At 39.3% G+C, this 24,329-nt stretch overlaps 1 protein-coding gene across 1 annotated transcript in view; it reads left to right on the forward strand.

Moving 5' to 3' along the window:
- Positions 1-23,920, forward strand: part of LOC126484945 (cytochrome P450 4C1-like) — a 299,145-nt gene extending 275,225 nt beyond the window's left edge. The window contains exon 8 of the mRNA XM_050108545.1: positions 22,680-23,920. Coding sequence (XP_049964502.1) covers positions 22,680-22,920 — 241 coding nt within the window. The 3' untranslated portion in view covers positions 22,921-23,920. The remainder of the gene's footprint in view (positions 1-22,679) is intronic.
- Positions 23,921-24,329: the final 409 nt, after the last annotated feature.

The raw sequence follows: 24,329 nt of genomic DNA on the forward strand, positions 1-24,329 counted from the left end.
AGGGTTCAGAAGGGCTAAAAAAAACAGAAATCACTAGAAAAACACTAAAAAATTTCAAACAAAATGGTATTACGGTGTACATCAAACGACTCTGTTTGATCAGAGAATTACGAAACTGAAATTTTACTTTGTTTGAGCAAAGCTTTACGAAAGTTATTGATTCATCTTTATCGATATTTTAGTTACTTAATACTTTTAAATAGTTGATAGTGATGTGTTAATTTCTTAATAGTGAATAAAACGATGTCTTGTAAGCGAAAGTAGTTCTTAGAATTGAGGTATTTTGACCTCCTGGTCCGACTGTAGTACATCAACTGCTTCAAAAGACTTTGGTAAATAAATGTCAAAAGTAGCGCGAGTGGTGTTCTATGAAGCTTTGCAGAATTAGTTGATGAATTCCCCAACGAAACCTATAATGTCATTGCGAATAAGGTTTGTGCTAACTTCCAATACATACCAGTAAAGCTAGAGATAATTTTGGAAGATAAACCAAGTACGAATACATGAACCACAGAAGAAAGCTGATAAAGTCAAAATAAGTATAAAGATCGATACGGAAAGGGACGAAGATATTCAAGCATTTTTTATGTAGTGGCCGAAATCGTCTGTTACGTCACACCATAACCAAGTTTTGTTAATAGGAAGCTTTACCTCTTTAACAACAAGATAATTAGAAATCTCACACTCTCTCAAATGGAGAACAATGGACGAGTAAAGAGTTTATCCAGTTCTCAGGAATCTACCTGGAACTCGCGCCAACGTATTTAGGGAAGGCAGGAGTGATCTTAATTAGTATCCTTGGACGGGAATTTACGTCACATTTGTTCCGGATAAGAACTTGCTCTCTTAACGATAGCGCCACTCTACTTGATACATTAAACCTCATCAGATACTCCCCATAACAATTAAATAAATTTTAAAATTACTTTCACTTGTTTATGCCCATGAAAACACTGACATCGCATTTTAAAAATAAGTTTCCGGATCTCTGCATGTACTTTATTTTAGCTATCGGAAATTTACCCAGCAGAGTATCGTCCGTCCTTCGTATTTTTGAATGTAAGTTTCGTCGGGTTTCTGTTAGAATACGACCCTTCATACACGTGGACCAAGTAACACTGTAAGTACCAATTGCAACTTTGTTCGACTCATAGCAAATGATTGGAAGACTACTGCAAGTACTGGAAACGAAGGATTCAGTCTTCTGTAAACGTTTTATGGCGGTTCACTTGTTTTGTGAAATCATATGGATTTTTCTCTTTTCAGTTGCCCTACACCAAATTGTACGAAATGACAGCTCTATAAGTCTGTGTTTCTGAATTGCAGTAACGATATTTCAGAGGAACCATGCCAGTATCATTCGTGTTGGCATTAAGATAATATGCAACAACTTTTGATTGCTGTACCAATTTATTACTTCCTGAGTTCATTCAATGAAAATTACTAAACTGATTAAATAAACTGTACCAAAATAACATTCTATAATCAGTGATATAGTTTTATTGGCCAAAAAAGTTTGTTATACGAACTAAATGTGTACTCTATAGGGGAAAAACTAACATAATTTCTAATTAAAGAACTTTGCCTACCATTAAAAAGCAGCCTTGTAATTTAAATTGGACTCATTCGTGTATGATATAAAACCCATCACAAGTTAGACCAAAAATTCCTGCAGTAACTAAATACATGTTAATAATACGTTATCGAAAACTGTTGTCATGAAAATTTTTTGCTTCAGTTTCGATGTAAAGAAATAATTAAGTTAACATATCCGAACAATGTTAAATCCTGATGTATTTCTTTTAGTGAGCCTCCAAATTCGCTCAAGTACAGAAACTTCGCTCAGAATTACTAAATTTCTATATTTACAACGGCTCCTTTTATGGTAAAGGGACATTGGCGTATTTCAAAATCGATTTTCTTAACTGCTCTGCCTGTTGTAATCGTAAACATCCACTCCACTGTTATTCACTCTCCAAGCTGATAGAGCTGTGTAATTTTCACATACTTGTAAATCTCCCTCTTGAAGCATTGTGTGGAACAGTACTTCGTAGCCCAGTTCAGACAGCAGAAAAACAGATGGATACACCACTGTGGGAATAATGTTCTCTAATGTTATTCAATTATTTATTCGAGTAGCCCCTTTACACAGCACATTAAATCAGTTTCTCGATTCCTACCGCACACACTCTTCAAACTGTTCGATCACATTCGTTTTATATGGTCAGTTCTCTGCTTCCAGAGTTGCTCGAAGTTATGAAGCTGTTTTATTTTTCTTTCTTCTTCGTCCATGGAGGCCAGTTCCCGAATTTTGTTCCTAAATAAGTTGCTGCTATCTGTGTCCATTATGCTGCTGTTTGCTTCTTTAAGGTCATTTAGTTATGAGTAAGCCGTACTGGTTGTTCCCTCAGCATCAAAATTTTACTAATAATTCGCTTCTACAGTCTGTCATCATACATTCTAGCCAAATGACCGAATAACGGAATTCTTCTTTTGTGCATTGTGTGTATTATTTGCTCTAAATATTCATGGATTTCTTTCTTAGGTGGTGGCCTCGCGTGTAGGGTTTCTGTTCTCCTTGGGGCAAGAATGCTTCTAACCAGTCCTCTTTCTATTTTCATAAAGTTGTTTACACCCCGTTTCCCCACTAGTTTTAGTGTTTTCGCGCCATATAGAGCCTCAGACCTCAATTCTGTATTGTAATACTCAAGTTTGGTGTCCCAAGATGAAGCCTTTTTTTTTTTTTGCCGGCCGAAGTGGCAGTGCGGTTAAAGGCGCTGCAGTCTGGAACCGCAAGACCGCTACGGTCGCAGGTTCGAATCCTGCCTCGGGCATGGATGTTTGTGATGTCCTTAGGTTAGTTAGGTTTAACTAGTTCTAAGTTCTAGGGGACTAATGACCTCAGCAGTTGAGTCCCATAGTGCTCAGAGACATTTGAACCATTTGAAGCCTTTTTCTTGAATATGTTAGTTGTGTTGTGGAATGCAGTGTTCATCTTATTTTCTCTATTAACTAAGATGACTTTCTTATTATTGTTTAAGCTTATCCACCCCCATTAATATTTGAATGAGCTGATTTTTAAAATTTTTGTTCGATTTATGTATAATTTCAATGTTAATTTTTAACGTATGTTACTAATTCTGTCTTTGGAAAGGAAATTTGTAAATCGATTTTACCTGCTTGCGCATCTATGTTTTTCCCTGGATGTTTTTATTTTCTGGGATGTCTTTTTTCACAGCAGTGTCATATGTGAATGCCATGCAGTGCACATAGATGCTATTTTTTAGGTTTTCCAATAACTTTTTCCAGGACGCAGTTGAAAAGTAAAGGTTACATTCCATTTCTCTGCCTGACTCATGTTTTTATCTCAAATGCTTTTGAGAATTCTCCACAGAAGCAGACCTTAAAAAGTGTTTGTTAATGTGTCTTGGATAATGTTTTTAGCTTTTGGATCGAAACCAGTTCATTCATAATAGTGACGAAGAACCTTCTGTCAGTGGAATCATATGCTTTCTTGATGTGTAAAAAATGTAACTATTGTATCTTTGGTTCTCAGTTGTCTCATTTGCAGAACAGTTTTTAGATTACAGATCTCTTCATGGCCTGATCTAATTTTTCGAAATCCACCTTTGTATGTCGCTATCTGTGTATAAGTTGGGAGTCTACACGATTGAGTAGGGCTTAGGTAAATTTTTGTATGTCACTGGTGATAGTGATATACCTCTATAATTAATTGTGTGATTTTTTGGGCGTTTCTTATGCAGAGGATCTATAATATCCTCTTTCCAGTTCTCTGATATTTCTTTTTCTGCCAGATTTTATCTTCTATGGTTTTAAGTTCAAGAATGATGTCAGGGGGCTTACCATAAGTCTGCCTTAATACCATCATCACTGCACCCCTTATTCTTTCTAAAAGATCATATAATTACTTTAAATTTTTTCTCAGCTTTGGCTGTCGAGTTGTCGTTTCCACTAAAACTTGTACTAAAGATAATTTTTTATTCAGTTTCATGACAGTTATGCGAACTGCCAAAAACATTTGCCATTATGTCATAGTATTCCAGCTTAGATGGAGCCGCCTGATTTGATTTTGAGTTTCAAAGCTTTAAAGTTGGCTAAAATCTCAAATGAGTTGATGTGGCTTATTGCAGATGGATAAGTTTCTCTCTCTTTTAATAGTTCTAGCAGTTTCCGTTCTTCTTTCTAGGAGGTTGTTTCTATTTTTCTGACTTTTACTTGCATTCCAGTTTTACCATGTCTTCTGCTTTTAGTGTAGAACCTTGTCGAACTAATCATTCTACATGTTTGTTTTTTTCCGTTTAGTGGTTGGTGCTGTTTTGTTTGCTTCTTTGATGATTCCGTTTTAAGATAGTTCCATGTTTACAGGTCCTGGTTTTGAGGTTGTGATTTTAATTTTCCCACCTCCAACTTATTACTGGCATATTTCTGGAGCTTTGTTTGTCTCTTAAGGGTTCTTCTGGGTGGTAACATCGTAAAGATTATTGTTCTTTAAGTAAAATCCATTACAATATGTTAACTATTATCATATCGCATGAGCTTTTACAAGCGTACTTTCTGTTTGGATACCTCATTACAACTCTAAAAAATCAAGCAGTTTCTCAATTTTTTAAGAGTACATCATTTTTTAAGTACCATCTTCTATGGCGCTTCCCGATCTCGTCTTCCTTGAGGGTCTCCTTCAGCGCCCGCGCAAAGTTGAAAACAGCATGACTTACTTGCTGTGACATAAAAGCGTCTGCTAGCAAACGTCAACTACCACACGCCGCCCAAGAAGCATCTCAAACAAATAACAATACATCACAAACTAAATTTTCACTGATATAGCATATATTATGCAAAAATATGGATTGTGTGGACTGTGAGACGTAAGCTTTCCTAAAACATTAATAAAAGACGAGATTACTCATTTATATACGACGATAATAGAACAGAAAACTTCGTACTTCTGACATTTAAGGGAAAAATACCAAATTTAATTACGCAAAAGTTCTATACCCTCACCCATGCCATCCCATACAGATGATTAAGTATGTTCCTGTAACTTTTTGAGTCATCCGTCTTCTGACTGGTTTGATGGGGCCCACCACGAATTCCTCTGCTGTGCCAACCTAATCATCCCAGAGTAGCACTTACAACCTACGTCCTCAATCTTTCGCTGGAAGTATTCCAATCTCTGTCTTCTTTAGCAGTTTTTGCCCTCTACAGTTCCCTGTAGTACTATGCAAGTCGTTCCCTGATGTATTAACAAATGTTCTGTCATTCTGTCCCTTCTCCTTGTTAGTGTTTTCCACATATTTCTTTCCTCTTCGATTTTGCTCAGGACCTCTTCATTCCTTACCTTATCAGTCCACCTCATTTTCAATATTCATCTGCAGTACCACATCTCAAATGCTTCGATTCTCTTCTGTTCCGATTTTCCCACAATCCATGTTTCCTTGCCATACAATGCTGTGCTATTGTCAGAAATTTCTTCCTCAAATGAAGGACTATGTCTGATACTAGTAGACTTCTCTTGTTCATCCCATCTAGCAGAGCATGTAATTCTTGATTTTCACTCAGGACAGCAATGTCGTCAGCGAATCATATCACTGATATCCTTTCACCTTGAATTTTAATTCCACTCCTGAACCTTTCTTTTATTTCCATCATGGCTTCTTCGATTTACAGTTTGAATAGCAGGGGCGAAAGACTACGTCCCTGTCCAACATCTTTTTACTCCAAGGACTTCGTTCTTGGTCGTCCACCCTTATTATTCTCTCTTCGCTCTTGTGCATATTGTATACTACATGTCTCTCCATATAGTCAATCCTTGTTTGTTTGTTTTTTCAGAACTTCGAACCTCTTGCACCATTGTACATGTCAAACGCTTTTTCCAGGTCGACAAATCCTGTGAACATGTCCTGATTTTTTTCTTTAGTCTTGATTTGATTATCAGCCGAAACTTCAGAATTGCCTCTCTGGTGCCTTTACCTTTCCTAGCTCAAAACCGACCGATAGTTATCTAACATATCTTCAATTTTCTTTTCCATTCTTTCGTAGATTATTTTTGTCAGCAACTTGGATGAGTGAGACTTTTAGCTGAATGTGCGATAATTCTTGTCAGCCCTTGCCGTCTTCGGAATTGTGTGGATGATATTTTTCCGAAAGTCAGATGGTATGTCACCATTCTCATACATTCTACACACCAACGTGAGTAGTTGTTTTGTTGCCATTTCCCCAAGTGATTTAAGAAATTCTGATGGAATCTTGCCAGTCCCTTCTACCTTATTTGATCGTAAGTCCTCTAAAGCCCTCTTAAATTCTGATCCTAATACTGGATCCCCTATCTCTTCTAAATCGATGCCTGTTTCTTCTTCTATCGCATCAGACAAATATTCCCCCCATAGAGGCCTTCAACATACTCTTTCCACCTATCAGCTCTCTCCTCTGCATTTAACAGTTAAATTCCCTTTGCACACTTAGTGATACGACCCTTGCATTTAATTTCACCGACTATTGTTTTTACTTTCCTCTGTGTGGAGTCAGTCCATCCAACAATAATTTCTTTTCGATATCTTCACATTTTTCGTGCAGCCATTTCATCTTAACTCCTGTGCATTTCCTATTTATTCTATTCCTCAGTGACTTGTATTTCTGAATTTTCCTGATCATTTTTGTACTTCCTTCTTTCATCGATCAGCTAAAGTATTTAGTTTCCTCGCAGTTACCTTCTTTGTACCTATGTTTCTCTTTTCAACATCTGTGATTGACCCTTTTAGAAATGACCATACCTCTTCAACTATACTGCGTGCTGAGCTATTCCTTATTTCTGTATCTATAGCCTTCGAGAACTTCAAGCGTATCTCGTCATTTCTTAGTACCTCCGTGTCCCACTTCATTGCGTATTGATTCTTCTTGACTAATCTCTTAAACTTGAGCTTACTCTTCGTCACTACTAAATTGTGTTCTGAGTATATATCAGCTCCTGTGTCCCTTGCAATCCAGTATCTGATTTCGGAATCTCTGTCTGACCATGATGTAATCTAACTGAAATGTTCTCATATCACCCAGCCACTTCCAGGTATACCTCCTCCTCTTGTGATTCCTGTTGAGAGTATTCGCTGTTACCAGCCCAAATTTATTACAGAACTCAATTAGTCTTTCTCCTCTCTCATTCCTTCTCCTGTAACCTTTTTCTCTGCTCCTTCCCCTACAGTTAAATTCCTGTTAAACTAAGCTAAGTTAACCTCCTCTAAAAATATTTTGTGAAAACCCAATCACAGCGTTTAATTAATTCGATACACTATAAAATTTCTTTGTACAAACACACACAAATTAATATTACTGCTAGCCTGTATGAAACGATACAGACCCCACCAGATTTTGTCATATAGTAAATTAAATATATAAAATCCATCATAAAAATACAATAACTTATGTTCGATACTTTTTTCGTTCATAATTTGTCCTTAGGCAGATAATTATTAATTTAGATAATAATATTACATAAACTTGTTACAGGATTGATATTTTTAATTATAGCATGTCCCTCATAGTGGAACACTGTCCTGATTCCTCTAACATTTCAACTACTGTAAGCATCAACATTTTCTGGTGGACACCTCTTTTCCAACAAATGCTAAACTGAAAACTGGAATTTCTCTGTGACAGGAAAAGAAACTGTTTCTATGCACAGGGCACAAAATTTTTAATGACCACAGTAATTACCAATGAGTAGGTACTTGCCTATAACAAAGGAAGAAACTTCTTCCCTGCACAGGTGACAAAGGGAAGTAAGACCACAGCAAATTTGGTAGAATCTACACGACTCCCCAATCTTTCACATAACTGCAATGTACACCACATATATGCTCATTCCTTCAAGGGTAAAAGTAAATGGTTCCATGACCACAACATCAATTAATCCTATGACTCCTCATGAATCTTCACATTATTTAATCTGAGACATTAAACATAAATTCTCCCCCTAGCCAGGGCCCAAAAGTTCGCCATACCACTACTCAGTGTCATTAATAGTTATATATCAGTTCATATATACATAAAAATACTCCCACTTCCCTGTTATTAACATTTACATTCTTCCCACTATGATTGTTTAACTGACTGTTCTTACTGTGTTACAGTCTCTCTCAGTTAACTGAAATACATTGTTATCTATGAAAGGTCTTAAAAATGTTTTCTTAAATCATTGCAATGGCAAATGTTTATTCCCTGAAACGAGCAACAAGTGTTTGAACATCTTAGAAATACTGCAGTATCCTAAATTTTAAAATTTTCAGAACATTGTTCACTTGATACCACTTTCTTATGATTGCCTTTATAAGTATTTATATTTCGCTTTCATTAATATCTGGTGTCAATATCGGTGTTCATTTATTGTAATAATTCACCTTGGTATGTGTGTGTATACTGCACAAATGCAAGAAGTCAGTGAGAATGCTTGTCATTCTCTCTAGCTAGGAGCCAGTGCACCACCTTGCTCCACAACCAATAAGCTCCAAAGCGCCTCTGGTATGATTAAATACATAATATAATGTGCACTTGTAGTAAATAATTTCACTTTATATGAAAATGCAAAATTTTCTGTGTAGTTTCCTTATAATACTGAACATAATCTTAAAGTAATAATGCTTCTCTATGTGGTATACACAATTCTTGTGTCCAAAGTACAAATTCTTTAACTGCATACTCACTTCATAGTCTGCCGTAATCAAAGTTGAAGTAGAAGTAATATGTAGATCACATGGGGTAGATCTCTTACCCTTAGAGATATGTAATAAGATTCAAACTTCAGTTTACATACGAGTAAGTAACATAAGGTAGTAGTAATAGCAGAAGGTAATAAATCTTCGATAGTAACTTGTTTATAACAAAGCAGCATAGGAATTAGCCTAGTTATAGCAGTCAGTAAGTTATTAGTTATAAAGGGCAAAGAGAAATCATCAGTAAGAACTGAAGTCACTGACTATAAGATTGCAATAGAGAAATTTGATGCCACTTGATAAATAATAACAGAAGGTAGAAAGTGCTAAGTAGTCACTGGTGACAGTAATTTCTCAGAAGGAACAGACAATAACAATTTGTCAGTAGCAATTGAACCTATAAACAAACCAGTATTAATTACAGATAGTGGGTTACCATCTACGAAATCTGCATTACGTGTACTCGATTCACTAACCGAGGATTCCACAATATACAAATAATTTTCGGGAATACAGTTGGGTGACATCATAGACAACCACCGATATTTCAACAGATGCACACCCTATCATTTTCAAGGCAAAATTGCACCAAGTAAGTGCTGTGCAAGTGAGTTTAAAACTACCTTCCGCAGTGTTTACTTGCTACAGTTTTGCCATCAAAATGACAGTGTAGGCACCTGTCGAAATATCGATGGATGTCGACAACGTCATCGTGCTGCATTTCCATCAGTTATTTGAACACTGTGAGAAACTAAGATTCCACAATAACTTGTAAATCTTCTGATGGTTCCATGTCGTTCCTAATTCCTGTAACAGTCTGCACCTTCTTAAGTATATCTTGATCCAAATTATCTTCTATTTTCAATAATTTCTTTTCTAACAGTTCTTCTTCATTCACGGTAGTATCTTGCAATGAACTACTAGTGGTACATTGCATCTACTGTTGCTTCCCTTACATTAAAATGATCATCGAGATCTAAATGCTCATGTGTTTTATCATTTGAGTTAGTTATTTCTTCCTTATCCAGTAGCTATTAGTTAGTTAGAATTATCCTTCCTCCTTAATTAGATAGGTTCAGTATTACACAGCTCTTTTATATCTACTTCTGTGGACCAAGCTGTACCCTAGAAATTATGGAGTATCTCTCTTTGTCGTTAATGCTGTTGTAAAATAACTTTTTTGAATGTTCCTTATCTTGTGTGCTATATTTTCATTAACATCATGTGTTGTTATATCCATGACCATGTTTTGCTCTTTCTGTATCATGATATCTATCCTGATTTGTTTCATCTGACCTTTTATTGTGTCAACTATTACCTTTTGCCATTTGTCGGATAATTTCTCCAATGTGTCAGTCTCTTCAAGATAACACTGGTCAGCAATGAACATTTTCCTTGCATGGAAACAGGTATTTCTTACGTATTTTCACCCCCCTGCTCCCCTCAAACATGAAAATCTTATTTGCGTTTTGTAGCACCGCCAGTTTAAAAAATACTTCATTACATAAGAATGAATATAAAAAGCCAATAAGTAGATTTCTTAAGAAATGCAACCTATTAAGGCACGCCTCATAAAGCGACTACGAGAAAGTTTTCTTATAATTAATTTTTCACAATGTGGCAAAAGCGCGTGTGACTCGTTAACTGTTGCTATTGAAAATCATGTTCTTATCAATTATGAGGAAATGCTTCCTTTGTTTGGCTGTACATTCACGAGAGTGAGTAATGGGATCTAAACATACCTTGTGCTGAGTATCTAGTTCTGTTTTAGGGTGCATTTGTATTAGTGTCACGGGCATGTTTAAATCACCCAAATAACTTTCACTGCGAGTGCACTGTTAAATCATGCACACGACATGTGACACCTGTAGTGAAGATATGACTTTATTTCGGGTGCAAGCTAGATAATCAGGAACGAAAATGGGTACCACATATTGTCTGTGTGAACTGTTCGTCTCGTCTTAATGGTTGAGTGAAGAAGAAGGGTAAAGTTGCAGTACTTTTTGCTGTTCCAATGAAATAGAGGGAACCGACCAATGATGTAGATGATTGCTATTTTTGTACGGCTAAAATAGAAGGGGTAAAGGGCAAGGATAGAAAGCCGATCAACTATCCCTGACTCAAAATGATTTGAATGATCTTTTTAGGGACCTGAACTCTTAGTTTCGCCTCTGAAACACTGGAATTTACTAGACAAAGATGCTAAGGTTCATTTCTTTCGACAACGTCAGACTGCCTTTGCGCCATTCTTTGATATGGGACACTCACTATGTTGCTGCAATGACGTGAATGGTCTGCTCAATGGTATGGGAATGAAACATACATCAGCGGAAGGAGGACAGTTCGTCGGTGGAACCGAAACTAGCCTCAAAGTGGTACTCTTTCACAATATCAATGTATATCCTCCTACTCCTGTAGCTTATGCCACTATTTTAAAGGAAACATACAGCAGTATGAAATTTTTGTTGAAAAAATTCTATATAACAGCCGCAGGTGGCAATCTGCGTTGACTTCAGAGTAATTGGCATACTTACACGTTTACAATCTGGATATAGAAAACATTGCTGTTTTCTATGTGAATGTGATATCTGTGATCGGAAGCGTCATTGCGACAGTCGGGTTTGGCCTGCCTGTACGTAAATGAAACCTGGTTGGAAGAATGTAGCAAACATTGCGTTGCTGAATTTGAAAGACATTTTGATACCACCACTTCACATAAAACTTGGACTTACGAAGTCATTCGTTGTTGCAATGGACAAAGGTGGACCTGGTTTTATGTACTTACTTTAGAAATTCCCTGCGTTGAATGAAGCCAAAGTGAAAGCAGGCGTGTTTGCCCACAAATTAGACAGTTTCTTAACGATCATGATTTTGTCACAGCTTTGAGCCCTCTTGAACTGGGCAGCTGGAATTCTTTCAAAAAACTGTATTCTGACTTCTTTAGAAACAAGAGAGCAGACAATAGTGTTGTGTTAGTCAACGAACTACCACAGTTTACTGTAGTCTCTGTTGTAACATATCGATAAAACTGCACGTTCCTTACTCACACATGGATTTATTTCCTGCTGGTGCTCTTGGACAAGTCTCATGGGAAAAGATTTCATCAGACCGTATCTGCATTGGAGCAGCGCTGTCAGGGGCAATGTGCAACATGTATGATGGCTAACTACTGTTGGACACTACTGCAAGACAGTAGTGCCACAGATAAGAGGTGCAGACAGTGTCCAAAAATAAATTAGGTGTGCATGAAAACACATTTCATTAGCACTTCATGTTCTTTGTGTGGATAATTTAGCATTAATAGACGAAATAATATTGTTTAAGCAACACAGAAACGAGTACAATTAGATAGTGACTAGTACAATTCAATTTTGTAACAAATAATAATGCGGAAATAACGGTATTGCTGTTGTAAGATGTTAGTAATATAATTTTTAAATCCATCAGTAACGCAATAACTTTCTTCACGTAGCCTTATTTCGAAACTGAATTTTGTTTGTCAGATACTTATCTACATCTACATGGATACTCTGCATGTCACTTTAAATGCCTGGCAGAGAGTCCATCAAGCTACCTTCACAATATTCTCTATTATATCTCTCCCGAACAACATCTGGGAAAACAAACACATATCATTCCGTCCTAGCTTTGATTTCCGTTATTTTATTATGATTCTGTGTACCGACTTGACAGAAAATCCTAGGAAGTTCTGGTCTTACGTTAAATCAATAAGTGGATCGAAACAGCATATTCAGACACTCCGAGATGATAATGGCTTTGAAACAGAGGATGACACGCGTAAAGCTAAAATACTAAACACCTTTTCCCAAAGCTGTTTCACGGAGGAAGACCACACTGCAGTTCCTTCTCTAAATCCTCGCACGAACGAAAAAATGGCTGACAAATGGTTCAAATGGCTCTGAGCACTATGGGACTTAACATCTGTGGTCATCAGTCCCCTAGAACTTAGAACTACTTAAACCTAACTAACCTAAGGATATCACACACATCCATGCCCGAGGAAGGATTCGAACCTGCGACCGTAGCGGTCACGCGGTTCCAGATTGAAGCGCCTAGAACCGCACGGTCACACCAGCTGGCTAAATGGCTGACATCGAAATAAGTGTCCAAGGAATAGAAAAGCAACTGAAATCACTCAACAGAGGAAAGTCCATGGACCTGACGGGATACCAATTCGATTCTACACAGAGTAGGCGAAAGAACTTGGCCCCCTTCTAACAGCCGTGTACCGCAAGTCTCTAGAGGAACGGAAGGTTCCAAATGATTGGAAAAGAGCACAGGTAGTTCCAATTTTCAAGAAGGCCTATATCTCTGACATCGATCTGCTGTAGAATTTTAGAACATGTTTTTTGCTCGCGTATCATGTCATTTCTGGAAACCCAGAATCTACTCTGTAGGAATCAACATGGATTCCGGAAACAGTGATCTTGTGAGACTCAACTCGCTTTATTTGTTCATGAGACCCAGAAAATATTAGATACAGGCCCCCAGGTAGATGCAATTTTCCTTGACTTCCGGAAGGCGTTCGATACAGTTCCGCACTGTCGCCTGATAAACAAAGTAAGAGCCTACGGAATATCAGACCAGCTGTGTGGCTGGATTGAAGAGTTTTTAGCAAACAGAACACAGCATGTTGTTCTCAATGGATTGACGTTAGAGTAACCTCTGGCGTGCCACAGGGGAGTGTTATGGGGTCATTGCTTTTCACAATATATATAAATGACCTAGTAGATAGTGTCGGAAGTTCCATGCGGCTTTTCGCGGATGATCCTGTACTATACAGAGAAGTTGCATCATTAGAAAATTGCAGCGAAATGCAGGAAGATCTTCAGCGGATAGCACTTGATGCAGGGGGTGGCAACTGACCCTTAACATAGACAAATGTAGTGTACTGCGAATACATAGAAAGAAGGCTCCTTTATTGTATGATTATATGATAGCGGAACAAACACTGATAGCAGTTACTTCTGTGAAATATCTGGGAGTATGCGTATGGAAGGATTTGAAGTAGAATGATCATATAAAATTAATCGTTGGTAAGGCGGGTGCCATGTTGAGATTCATTGGGAGAATCCTTAGAAAATGTTATCCGTCAACAAAGGAGGTGGCTTACAAAACACTCGTTCGACCTATACTTGATGGTTGCTCATCAGTGTGGGATCCGTAACAGGTCGGGTTGACAGACGGGATAGAGAAGATCCAAAGAAGAGCGGCGCGTTTCGTCAAAGGGTTATTTGGTAAGCGTGATAGCGTTACGGAGATGTTTAGCAAACTCAAGTGGCAGACTCTGCAAGAGAGGCGCTCTGCATTGCGGTGTAGCTTGCTGTCCAGCTTTCGAGAGGGTGCGTTTCTGGATGAAGTCTCGAATGTATTGCTTCCCCCTAGTTATACCTCCCGAGGAGATCACGAATGTAAAATAAGAGAGATATTAGAGAGACTCGAACGCGCACGGAGGCTTTCTGGCAGTCGTTCTTCCTGCGAGCCATACGCGACTGGAACAGGAAAGGGAGGTAATGACAGTGGCACGTAAAGTGCCATCCCCCACACACCGTTGGGTGGCTTGCGGAGTATGAATTTAGATGTAGAACATTTTCTGTGTGTTCTTTCCGATTTAAGTTGTTCGTAATTATAATTCCTAAGTATTTAGTTGAATTTGCGGCCTTTATATTTAACTGATTTATCGCGTAACCGAAGTTTAACGGATTCCGTTTAGCACTCATGTAGACGACCTCACACTTTTCATTATGTAGGGTCAATTGCCAATCATCGCATCATACAGATGACCTTTCTACATAGTTTTGCAATTTGTTTTGATCTTCTGATGACTTTACTAGACGATAAACGACGGTGTCATCTGCAAACAACCTAACGCTGCTGCTGCTCAGATTGTCTCCCAAATCGTTTACATAAACAGGGAGTAGTAGAGGGCCTATAACATTACCTTGTAGAAGGCCAGAGGTTACTTCTGTTTTACTCGATGACTTTCTGACAGTTACTATGAAGCGTGACCTCTCTGATAGGAAATGACGAATGCAATCATATAACTGAGACGATATTCCGTAAGTATGCATTTAATTACAAGCCAGTTGTGAGGTTTGGTGTCGAATCTAGAAATACGCAATCAGTTTGAAATCTGTTATCGATAGCACTCAACATTTTGTGTGAATAATGGCTGTGTTTCACAAGAAAGTTGCTTTCCAAATCAGTGTTGACTGTGTGTCAATAGAGCGATATCTTCCAGGTATTTTACTATATTCGAACACACTATATGTATCTAAATCCTACTGCATATCGACGTTGAAGACATGGGCCTGACAGTCTGGAGCTGCGCGACCATTACGGTCGCAGGTTCGAATCCTGCCTCGGGCATGGATGTGTGTTATGTTTTTAGGTTAGTTACGTCTAAGTAATCCTACGTTCTAGGGGACTGATGATCACAGCAGTTAAGTTCCATAGTGCTCAGAGCCATTTGAACCATTTTTGAACATGGGCCTGTAATTTAATGGATAACTCCTATAGACTCTCTTGAGTACTGATGTGATCCATGCAACTTTCCAGTCTCTGGTTACGGACCTTTCGTCGAGCCAGCGGCTGTACTTGCTTGTTAAGTAAGGAGCTACTGCATCAACATACTCTTTAACGAACCTACTTGATATACTAATGTCATAACTGGGTATGTAGAAAACCATTCCACTCCAGTAACTGAAAAAATGAACTACAGTTAACAAAACAGTTGAGAGTTGTGTTGTAGAGGACCAGAACCCGCCAGAAATTAATAAAAAGCGCCCTGTCGGAAAGTCTTTTTGCGAACTGATATCTGCCACCGGCTAAGTAGCTGCACATCGTCTGCGCTGCCGACTCGCCTCTACCTGCCATTGCTGTTTGCCGACCAGTTGCCCACTCGTTGCTCGTAGTGTAGTTTCTGGGTGACGACTGATCACTGTGCCATCTGGCCGCATTGAATAGAAGCAGTTTACTGCTGCGAACTGCAGGCTACCAATCCCCGTTAAATTTGATAGACTGGCTACTGCATATTCCGTCGTCCTTTTCTTCGAACTAATTGTCTCGCAAATTCAACTTACATTCGATAGTTGTGTAATCCACGTGAATCTTCTGCTGTTGGCTTTTTTCGCCTCTTTTATTCAGTTCTACCTGAAAACGATGTACTCATATAATTGTTTCGTTGTTTTCAAAATCATCGTTGTAATTGACATTTGGTGCTACAAGTCGATTCATAATGTATAACAGCGCATTTATCATCTAGTAGATTTGCGTGGTGTAAAATGTATGTAATTAGCATCACTTATAGTTTTTCAAATTAAATGTCAATTAATCTGTTAATTCACTTTTACTCTAATTTTATTCTTTATTTGTACACTCCTGGAAATGGAAAAAAGAACACATTGACACCGGTGTGTCAGACCCACCATACTTGCTCCGGACACTGCGAGAGGGCTGTACAAGCAATGATCAGACGCACGGCACAGCGGACACACCAGGAACCGCGGTGTTGGCCGTCGAATGGCGCTAGCTGCGCAGCATTTGTGCACCGCCGCCGTCAGTGTCAGCCAGTTTGCCGTGGCATACATAGCTCCATCGCAGTCTTTAACACTGGTAGCATGCCGCGACAGCGTGGACGTGAACCGAATGTGCAGTTGACGGACTTTGAGCGAGGGCGTATAGTGGGCATGCGGGAGGCCGGATGGACGTACCGCCGAATTGCTCAACACGTGGGGCGTGAGGTCTCCACAGTACATCGATGTTGTCGCCAGTGGTCGGCGGAAGGTGCACGTGCCCGTCGACCTGGGACCGGACCGCAGCGACGCACGGATGCACGCCAAGACCGTAGGATCCTACGCAGTGCCGTAGGGGACCGCACCGTCACTTCCCAGCAAATTAGGGACACTGTTGCTCCTGGGGTATCGGCGAGGACCATTCGCAACCGTCTCCATGAAGCTGGGCTACGGCCCAGCACACCGTTAGGCCGTCTTCCGCTCACGCCCCAACATCGTGCAGCCCGCCTCCAGTGGTGTCGCGACTGGCGTGAATGGAGGGACGAATGGAGACGTGTCGTCTTCAGCGATGAGAGTCGCTTCTGCCTTGGTGCCAATGATGGTCGTATGCGTGTTTGGCGCCGTGCAGGTGAGCGCCACAATCAGGACTGCATACGACCGAGGCACACAGGGCCAACACCCGGCATCATGGTGTGGGGAGCGATCTCCTACACTGGCCGTACACCACTGGTGATCGTCGAGGGGACACTGAATAGTGCACGGTACATCCAAACCGTCATCGAACCCATCGTTCTACCATTCCTAGACCGGCAAGGGAACTTGCTGTTCCAACAGGACAATGCACGTCCGCATGTATCCCGTACCACCCAACGTGCTCTAGAAGGTGTAAGTCAACTACCCTGGCCAGCAAGATCTCCGGATCTGTCCCCCATTGAGCATGTTTGGGACAGGATGAAGCGTCGTCTCACGCGGTCTGCACGTCCAGCACGAACGCTGGTCCAACTGAGGCGCCAGGTGGAAATGGCATGGCAAGCCGTTCCACAGGACTACATCCAGCATCTCTACGATCGTCTCCATGGGAGAATAGCAGCCTGCATTGCTGCGAAAGGTGGATATACACTGTACTAGTGCCGACGTTGTGCATGCTCTGTTGCCTGTGTCTATGTGCCTGTGGTTCTGTCAGTGTGATCATGTGATGTATCTGACCCCAGGAATGTGTCAATAAAGTTTCCCCTTCCTGGGACAATGAATTCACGGTGTTCTTATTTCAATTTCCAGGAGTGTATTTTTCACTTGAATTTTAATAAAGTTCGTAGTTAATTTTATTTTGCATAGTTGCCTAGCATCGATCACTGCTTTACAGCTGTCTTACTCGTGATGATGGAGTCTCCTATCAGTGATCTATATACACATGTTTCACTTGGAAATAATAAAATATTCTTTAATGGTGTGTAACAAGTAACATACAAAGCATTCTTCAGGAAATCCTGCTGTATGATTGAATTCCAGCGGAAAACAACGTTTTATTCTTCTGTTTATAAACCACTTCTTTCTTAGTTTTCGCATCCAGCGTCGTCGTAACAGTAGATTGGTATTTAACACCAGGGTCGCCATCTGAGAGTTCTTCTGGTTGCGCAAATCATAAAGATTATTATTCTTCAAATTACTCTGTTGCAGTATATTAATCAATTAATTATCTTTTCCTGGCAACTACATCCAGTGAATGTCTACTGAATTGTGTAACAATTTGTGTTTCTTGCATGAGCTTTTAAAAGTGTATTTTCAGTGTGGATATCTCAGTAAAATTCTAACAAAAGTAACAGATTCTCAATTTGTTATCAGTAATGTTCAAATGGCTCTAAGCACTATGGGGCTTAACATCTGAGGTCATCAGTGCCCTAGACTTAGAACTACTGAAACCTAACGAACCTAAGGACATCACACACATCCATGCCCGAAGCAGGATTCGAACTTGCGACCGTAGCAGCAGCGCGGTTCCGGACTGAAGCGCCTAGAACCGCTTGGCCACAGCGGCCGACCTCTTATCAGTAAAGCGTCTACTAGTGATCCGTAACTGCCGAGGAGTACCTCAAGCAAATAACGATACAACACAAAATAATATCTGCTCTGACATAGCAATCCTACGCAAAACTACGGACCAATGCGCTATTCACAATCTCCCTTTTGTACATCATTAATAAAAGATACAGTTACTCATTTGTGTACTAAGATGTGGGTACAGAAACCTTGGTACTTCTACCTATTAAAGAAAAAAAAATCCGAATTTAACAACCACGACAAAATTCTGTATCATCTGATTATTTCATACTTACTCTTAAATTTAGCTATAGGAATTAGTGGTCTGATTTTCGGGCTATCTTACTACAACACTTATTATTTGTTTTGATAACCTACTGCTTATTGCTATATGGTCTCGTTTTTTTCCCAACATATTGGATTCGGTGACACCTATGTCGTTAGCTTCCTCAATGACGAGGAGTTTTGCACTATGTTGTGATTAGCACATAATTCACTCAGTATTTACCCATTTCTGTGGGTACATATGTGTGCAGAACATATGCCAACTACTTACCTGTATTTTTCCTCTTTTCAATTTATACGATGAAGTCGCCAAATGCCATAATAGTGTGCTTCGGCGGTATTTTACCCATTTATTTATCCATTTCCACCGAATATTAGTCTACATTATGTCTGGTTTTTATCGTTACTTGCAGCATGAAAATTATAAAATGGTATGCACTTTTTTGAGGGTATTTTTGATCTGTCGCTGCAACTACAAAAATGCGTGATTATTTCACCAGACGCGTTTCGCCTTATTGAAGTAAAGCATCATCAGTGATCTGTAATTAAGTTATTTACATTTTGATTTGCTTTTATGTCGAAAAACAGTTCGTTAAGAATAGGTCAATTTAAGGTGATTTTTCACGTTGTTTGTGGATTTGCATGTTGAAGAAAATGTTCTTCCGTTATTGGAACTGAGTCAGTTATTTTATTAGAAATTATTAAATCATTTAATATCCTGCTGTTTAAATTGGTCGTACGGATTCTGTTATCATTTGATTCAAAAGTTCCTTGTCCGCTTACCGGTTTTCCTGTACGACTGTAATCATGATGCTCTTTTTACCTAAGAAATAGGTTACTGTTTTTATCTTTCTAAGTTTAATGAGAGACTGGACGTTTAAATTTGGTACTGGAAAAACGGAAATGAGCGTTTGGCGTCATTGGCCGGGAGGCCCCTTACGGGGCAGGTCCGGCCGCCTTGGTGCAGGTCTTATTACATTCGACGTCACATTCGATGACCTGCGCTCATGATGGGGATGAAATGATGATGAGTTTCCAGAGATCGTGTTGAAGTCTGCTGATCCCGAGCCACGCCGGCCGCGGTGGTCTAGCGGTTCTAGGCGCTCAGTCCGGAACCGCGCGACTGCTACGGTCGGAGGTTCGAATCCTGCCGCGGGCATGGATGTGTGTGATGTCCTTAGGTTAGTTAGGTTTAAGTAGTTCTAAGTTCTAGGGGACTGATGACCTCAGATGTTAAGTCCCACAGTGCTCAGAGCCATTTTAGGTCCCGAGCCACACTAAGTCTCACCTCACAATCTTCCTTGGATTCCTAAGACCGCGTAGCCCTCAGCATCTGAGCCCTTCAGACTTAACCGTTTTCAAAGTACATTTATTTGTAATCAAACGATATAAATTTGTAATGGATAGGCACACAAACCACAAAGCAAACTTAATAAATTGATTTTTCTCTGCAAGTAATGTAAATAAAACCTATCTAAACGAACAAATCAATGTCATTAAGTTTTTAATACTCAAAGCGAAATCAGTAAATCCGTATATCATATCCAAGTGAATTCAGTGTTTATATTCATAACGATAAGCTTGCGACGCTTAATTCTGTCACTGACGTAAACTTCCGGTAATGTGTGTCACTTAGTTAAAAAAAAAATTAAGAGCTCCGTCTATTCGTTTTTTGGTGTACTGAGAAACTAATAGCGCCAGCTGTCGATTCTTTTGGTGTATTATGTCGTGATGATTAAACATTTTAACTGCTGAACTGAGCAAACCATTTTAGATCAAACTTTAATTTAAGATATCTTTTTTTTTCGTGATCCAATTTTTATGCAATGAAACCGATACTTTACCCCAAGCAATGGTCAAGTTACCACTGGAAATATCACAAGAATTCGTTTAGTGGTTTTGCAGATTAGTGTGTTCAAACAGACAAAAAGACAGACGCTACGGTTTCAGACAAAAGTTCAAATGACAAAATCTTTTTTCCGTGATCCGACTGCGATTAAATGAAGTCTTTATGTCGTCCCGACCTACGCTCAAGTTATCTGCGAAAACCGCATGAAAATTCATTTAGCAGTTTTGGAGATCAGCATGATCAGACAGACGTACAGACAGATACGTCGAGTTTACAGTTTTATTATTAGTATCTTTTTCTTCGTCTCCTCAGCGATCACAGGCCCTGTAGACGACGTGCTGCATCAACTACCTGCTTCCACCGCCTTCTATCTCTCGCAGTATCTCTCCACCCTGCGGAGATTCCTAATGCTGCGATGTCCTTCTCTGTATCATCTTTCCACCTTGTACGAGGTCGGCCCAATGGTCTTGTTGCTTGGAGAGTTCCTTCAAATGCTTTTTTCGTGATTCTGCTGTTTTCCATTATAGCCACATGTCCAGCCCATTGCAGTCTCCTACTTTTTAATTTCTGGATGATAGTGGGTTGCTTCATTAGCTGTTCTTTCGAATTCCCCATACGCCATTCTCCAACACAGATCCCCCGTTTTCTCTCATTACTTTTCTTTCGAAAACATTCAGTTTTTCTCTTTCATTCTTTTTAAGCGTCCAGCTTTCTGAACCGTACAGTACTATGGGACAGATGATAGTGTTGTATATCTTCATCTTTGTGGTGATTGACAAAGCTTTACTTTCCAGTGGGTTGCTTAATGAGTACAGACATCTCTCTTTCGCTTATATCCAGTGTTATGATATTTTTACTGTTGAAACGTGATCCAAGTTATTTCAACTGAAGAACTTTTCTGAATTCAGTATGTTAGTCAATTTCAAAGTAGGGATTTGGGTTTATGACTCGACCTGTTTCCATTCTGTTTTCTCCTGGTTAATCAAAACCCCCATTTTCGGTCAGCACAGTATATTATCTGCAAAAGCCAGGAGTTTACTTGACTGTGCTCGAATCGAAGATCATTGTAGAGGTGTAAATTACTCTCCCGAACCACTTTCTGTAATGCAAGGATGAAGAGGACACATGAAAGAGCATCTCCTTATCATAAGCCTGTTTTAATTGGAAAGGCGGGGGATTTGGATCCTCTGAACTTCACTGCTGCCTGGGAGCCATCCATGCACAGTTGTATCATCCTAATGATTTTACTGGGTATACTAAATTCTCGTAACGTGTTGTAGAGGCTACGTCTGTGGATGATGTCATAGGCTCACTGGAATTCAATGAAGAGACAGTGGATGTTTTTGTTGAATTCCCAGTATTTCTCTAACATCTGTCGTATAGTAAACAAATTGTCAGTTGTGGAACGGTTTGTTCGAAATCGAACCTGGTAATCTTGATTAATGTTTTCTGCGTAATGTTTTAGTTTTTCCAGAATGATCATTGACAGGATTTTGTAGGTTATGTTTAGCAAATTTATTCCTCTGTAATTTCCACATGCCATTCTGTTTCCTTTCTTGTGTGGGGGACAAATTATTGCAGTTTTACAATCTTGAGGCAGTGTTTCAGTTTTCCATATCATTGTGATAAGGTTATAAATTTCTTTGTGTAGTTTGCTTCTGCTTTCTTTTAAAATCTCTGCTGATATCTGGTTCTCGCTTGCTGCCTTATTGTTTTTCTGCTTTTGGATGGTGTGGATCACTTACGGTTCTGTGATTCTACATTCGTCATTATTAATGCTGTCACTCTCAGACATTGGGTAATTGAAAGTTATGTGCGGATCAGTGGAATTTAACATTTCTGACAAATACTCTACCCATCTTTCGAGGATATCTTCCGGCTTTGTTAGCATATTTTGGTTTTTATCTTTTATGAATAGGTTTTCACTTTGATAACCTCTCTTACTTTTCTTTGTATACTGAAACAACTTTTTTGGATTTCGATTCCTGATACAGATAAATGAAACTGGTATTTATGTTTTAGATTTCAGCTTTTATTCTTAGAGGCATGTCCATGTCCGAAGAGCTATATGTAGCCCACTTGACAATAGTCCTATCGTTTATTGAGCTCAATGCAATGATATACTCGTATTTCTCAAACTGACACATTATTTTTCTTAAGTCTTTCGCTGTCATTGATAAAAGAGTCCAGATCCTGTAATGCTACTACATTAGTGGAATCTATATTCTAGAGTCACCTTATTGCCTGCAGGTTTCTTCCGGAGGCGTGCAAGGAGCGTCACCCTTTCGCATACCTGCCGTTCGGCGGTGGACCCCGTTCTTGCATCGGCAGCAAGTATGCGCAGATGCAGATGCGAGCCGTGCTGTCAAAGGTGCTGCCTGCCTTCAGAGTGACCACGACTGCCACCCGCGAAGACCTTGAGGATCTCAAGATGGGTATGGTCATCACGCCCAAGAACGGCTTCAACCTCCGCTACGAGCCCAGGGGCTGATCACGCTGCGATTGGAGGACTTGAACCAGTTAATAGTGTTCGGCGAAAACCGTTACCAGGAACAGGCTGAAGGCCTCTTGGTGACTAACGTTTCGTATAATCATGGTGTCGCCAAAATTTCGGTTAACAATATTAATGCTACTCGTATTCCAGACGATATCAGTGGAGGAGTCACATATACATAACCTGCTTATACATAAATCGAGCTTACGTCCGGATTAGTTTTCACCATAGTACCCTACATTCGTTATAGGGTGCTGCAGTGCCAAGAGTGAAGTGAACACACTTACGATCTCAGACTAGCGCTGTAAAATGCGACATCCTGATACAGAAGCCATTGACGTACTACGTAATTGTAATGTTGGTTTACAGATATAAATGTAACCAGTCTCTTTTTGTCATGCTTCAGTTTTTATTTACCATGAGCAATTTCACATCGCCTCCTAATGAAAAAATGTGTACCATCTGATGATGAGTCACTAAGTGACACGAAACCAGTTATGATAAACAGGACTTGAAGCATCACAAAAGCCGATTGGTTGCAGTTATTTCAGGAGACCTTCATCCCTCAAAATGACGGTCCACAGCCATAGTGGATAAAAGTTTAAATGGTAATGTTGTTTTGTAAATTACTGTAACGCCAGTGCCACCATGAAGGTGCGAAACAGGAGCTACTATAGTCACAAAGTGTCGCACGTATATCATAGAATATAGCACTTGTAAATAACTTAATAAGTGTTAAGGATTACAATGTTTTCATTTTTATATTCACAGCCTTTCTCTACTCGTGTGTTTCTGACACTGAGGCCATTTTATTTTTAACTTCTTCATCCAGTCTGATGTATATTGTTACCAAGCAAATCACAAATTTTGCTGCAGTGCGGAATTTTAAATTTAGCGAAACTATGCGGAAAGAAAAAAATGTTGAAACAATTGTAAAATGTTTATTGGTTAGGTATGTAAAAAGTTATATTATTTATTTATGTATATAGAGAGATATTTTGACTAATGCATTTGTGTCTGTAGCAAAGTAAAACATTATATTGTGAATATTTCATGTAAAAATATAAACGTATTTTACTTTTATTTTTCCATGTTTATCTTATTACATCGGATGGTCTAGATTTCTTTTGTTTTAGTCTCCTTATTGTAATATATAACTGTTTAGAAATCGAACATGACCACCTCAACAGATCAACTCTGAGAGCATGAAGAAATTGGGCACCGTTATTTTAGAACACATCTGATGACGTGTCCGCGTAGACAAGGAGCCACCCATTTGGGAAGCTGCTGTTGATGTAATCACGTCATTGTGGCCATTTAGTATTCGAATAGGCCTTTTCTAATGATCGGAATGTGCTGCTCAATTAAGAATTTTGTATAACAGCACTACATGTTGTGGATGCATA

This window comes from Schistocerca serialis, chromosome 6 (genome assembly GCF_023864345.2).
Source record: "Schistocerca serialis cubense isolate TAMUIC-IGC-003099 chromosome 6, iqSchSeri2.2, whole genome shotgun sequence".
Lineage (NCBI taxonomy): Eukaryota > Metazoa > Arthropoda > Insecta > Orthoptera > Acrididae > Schistocerca > Schistocerca serialis.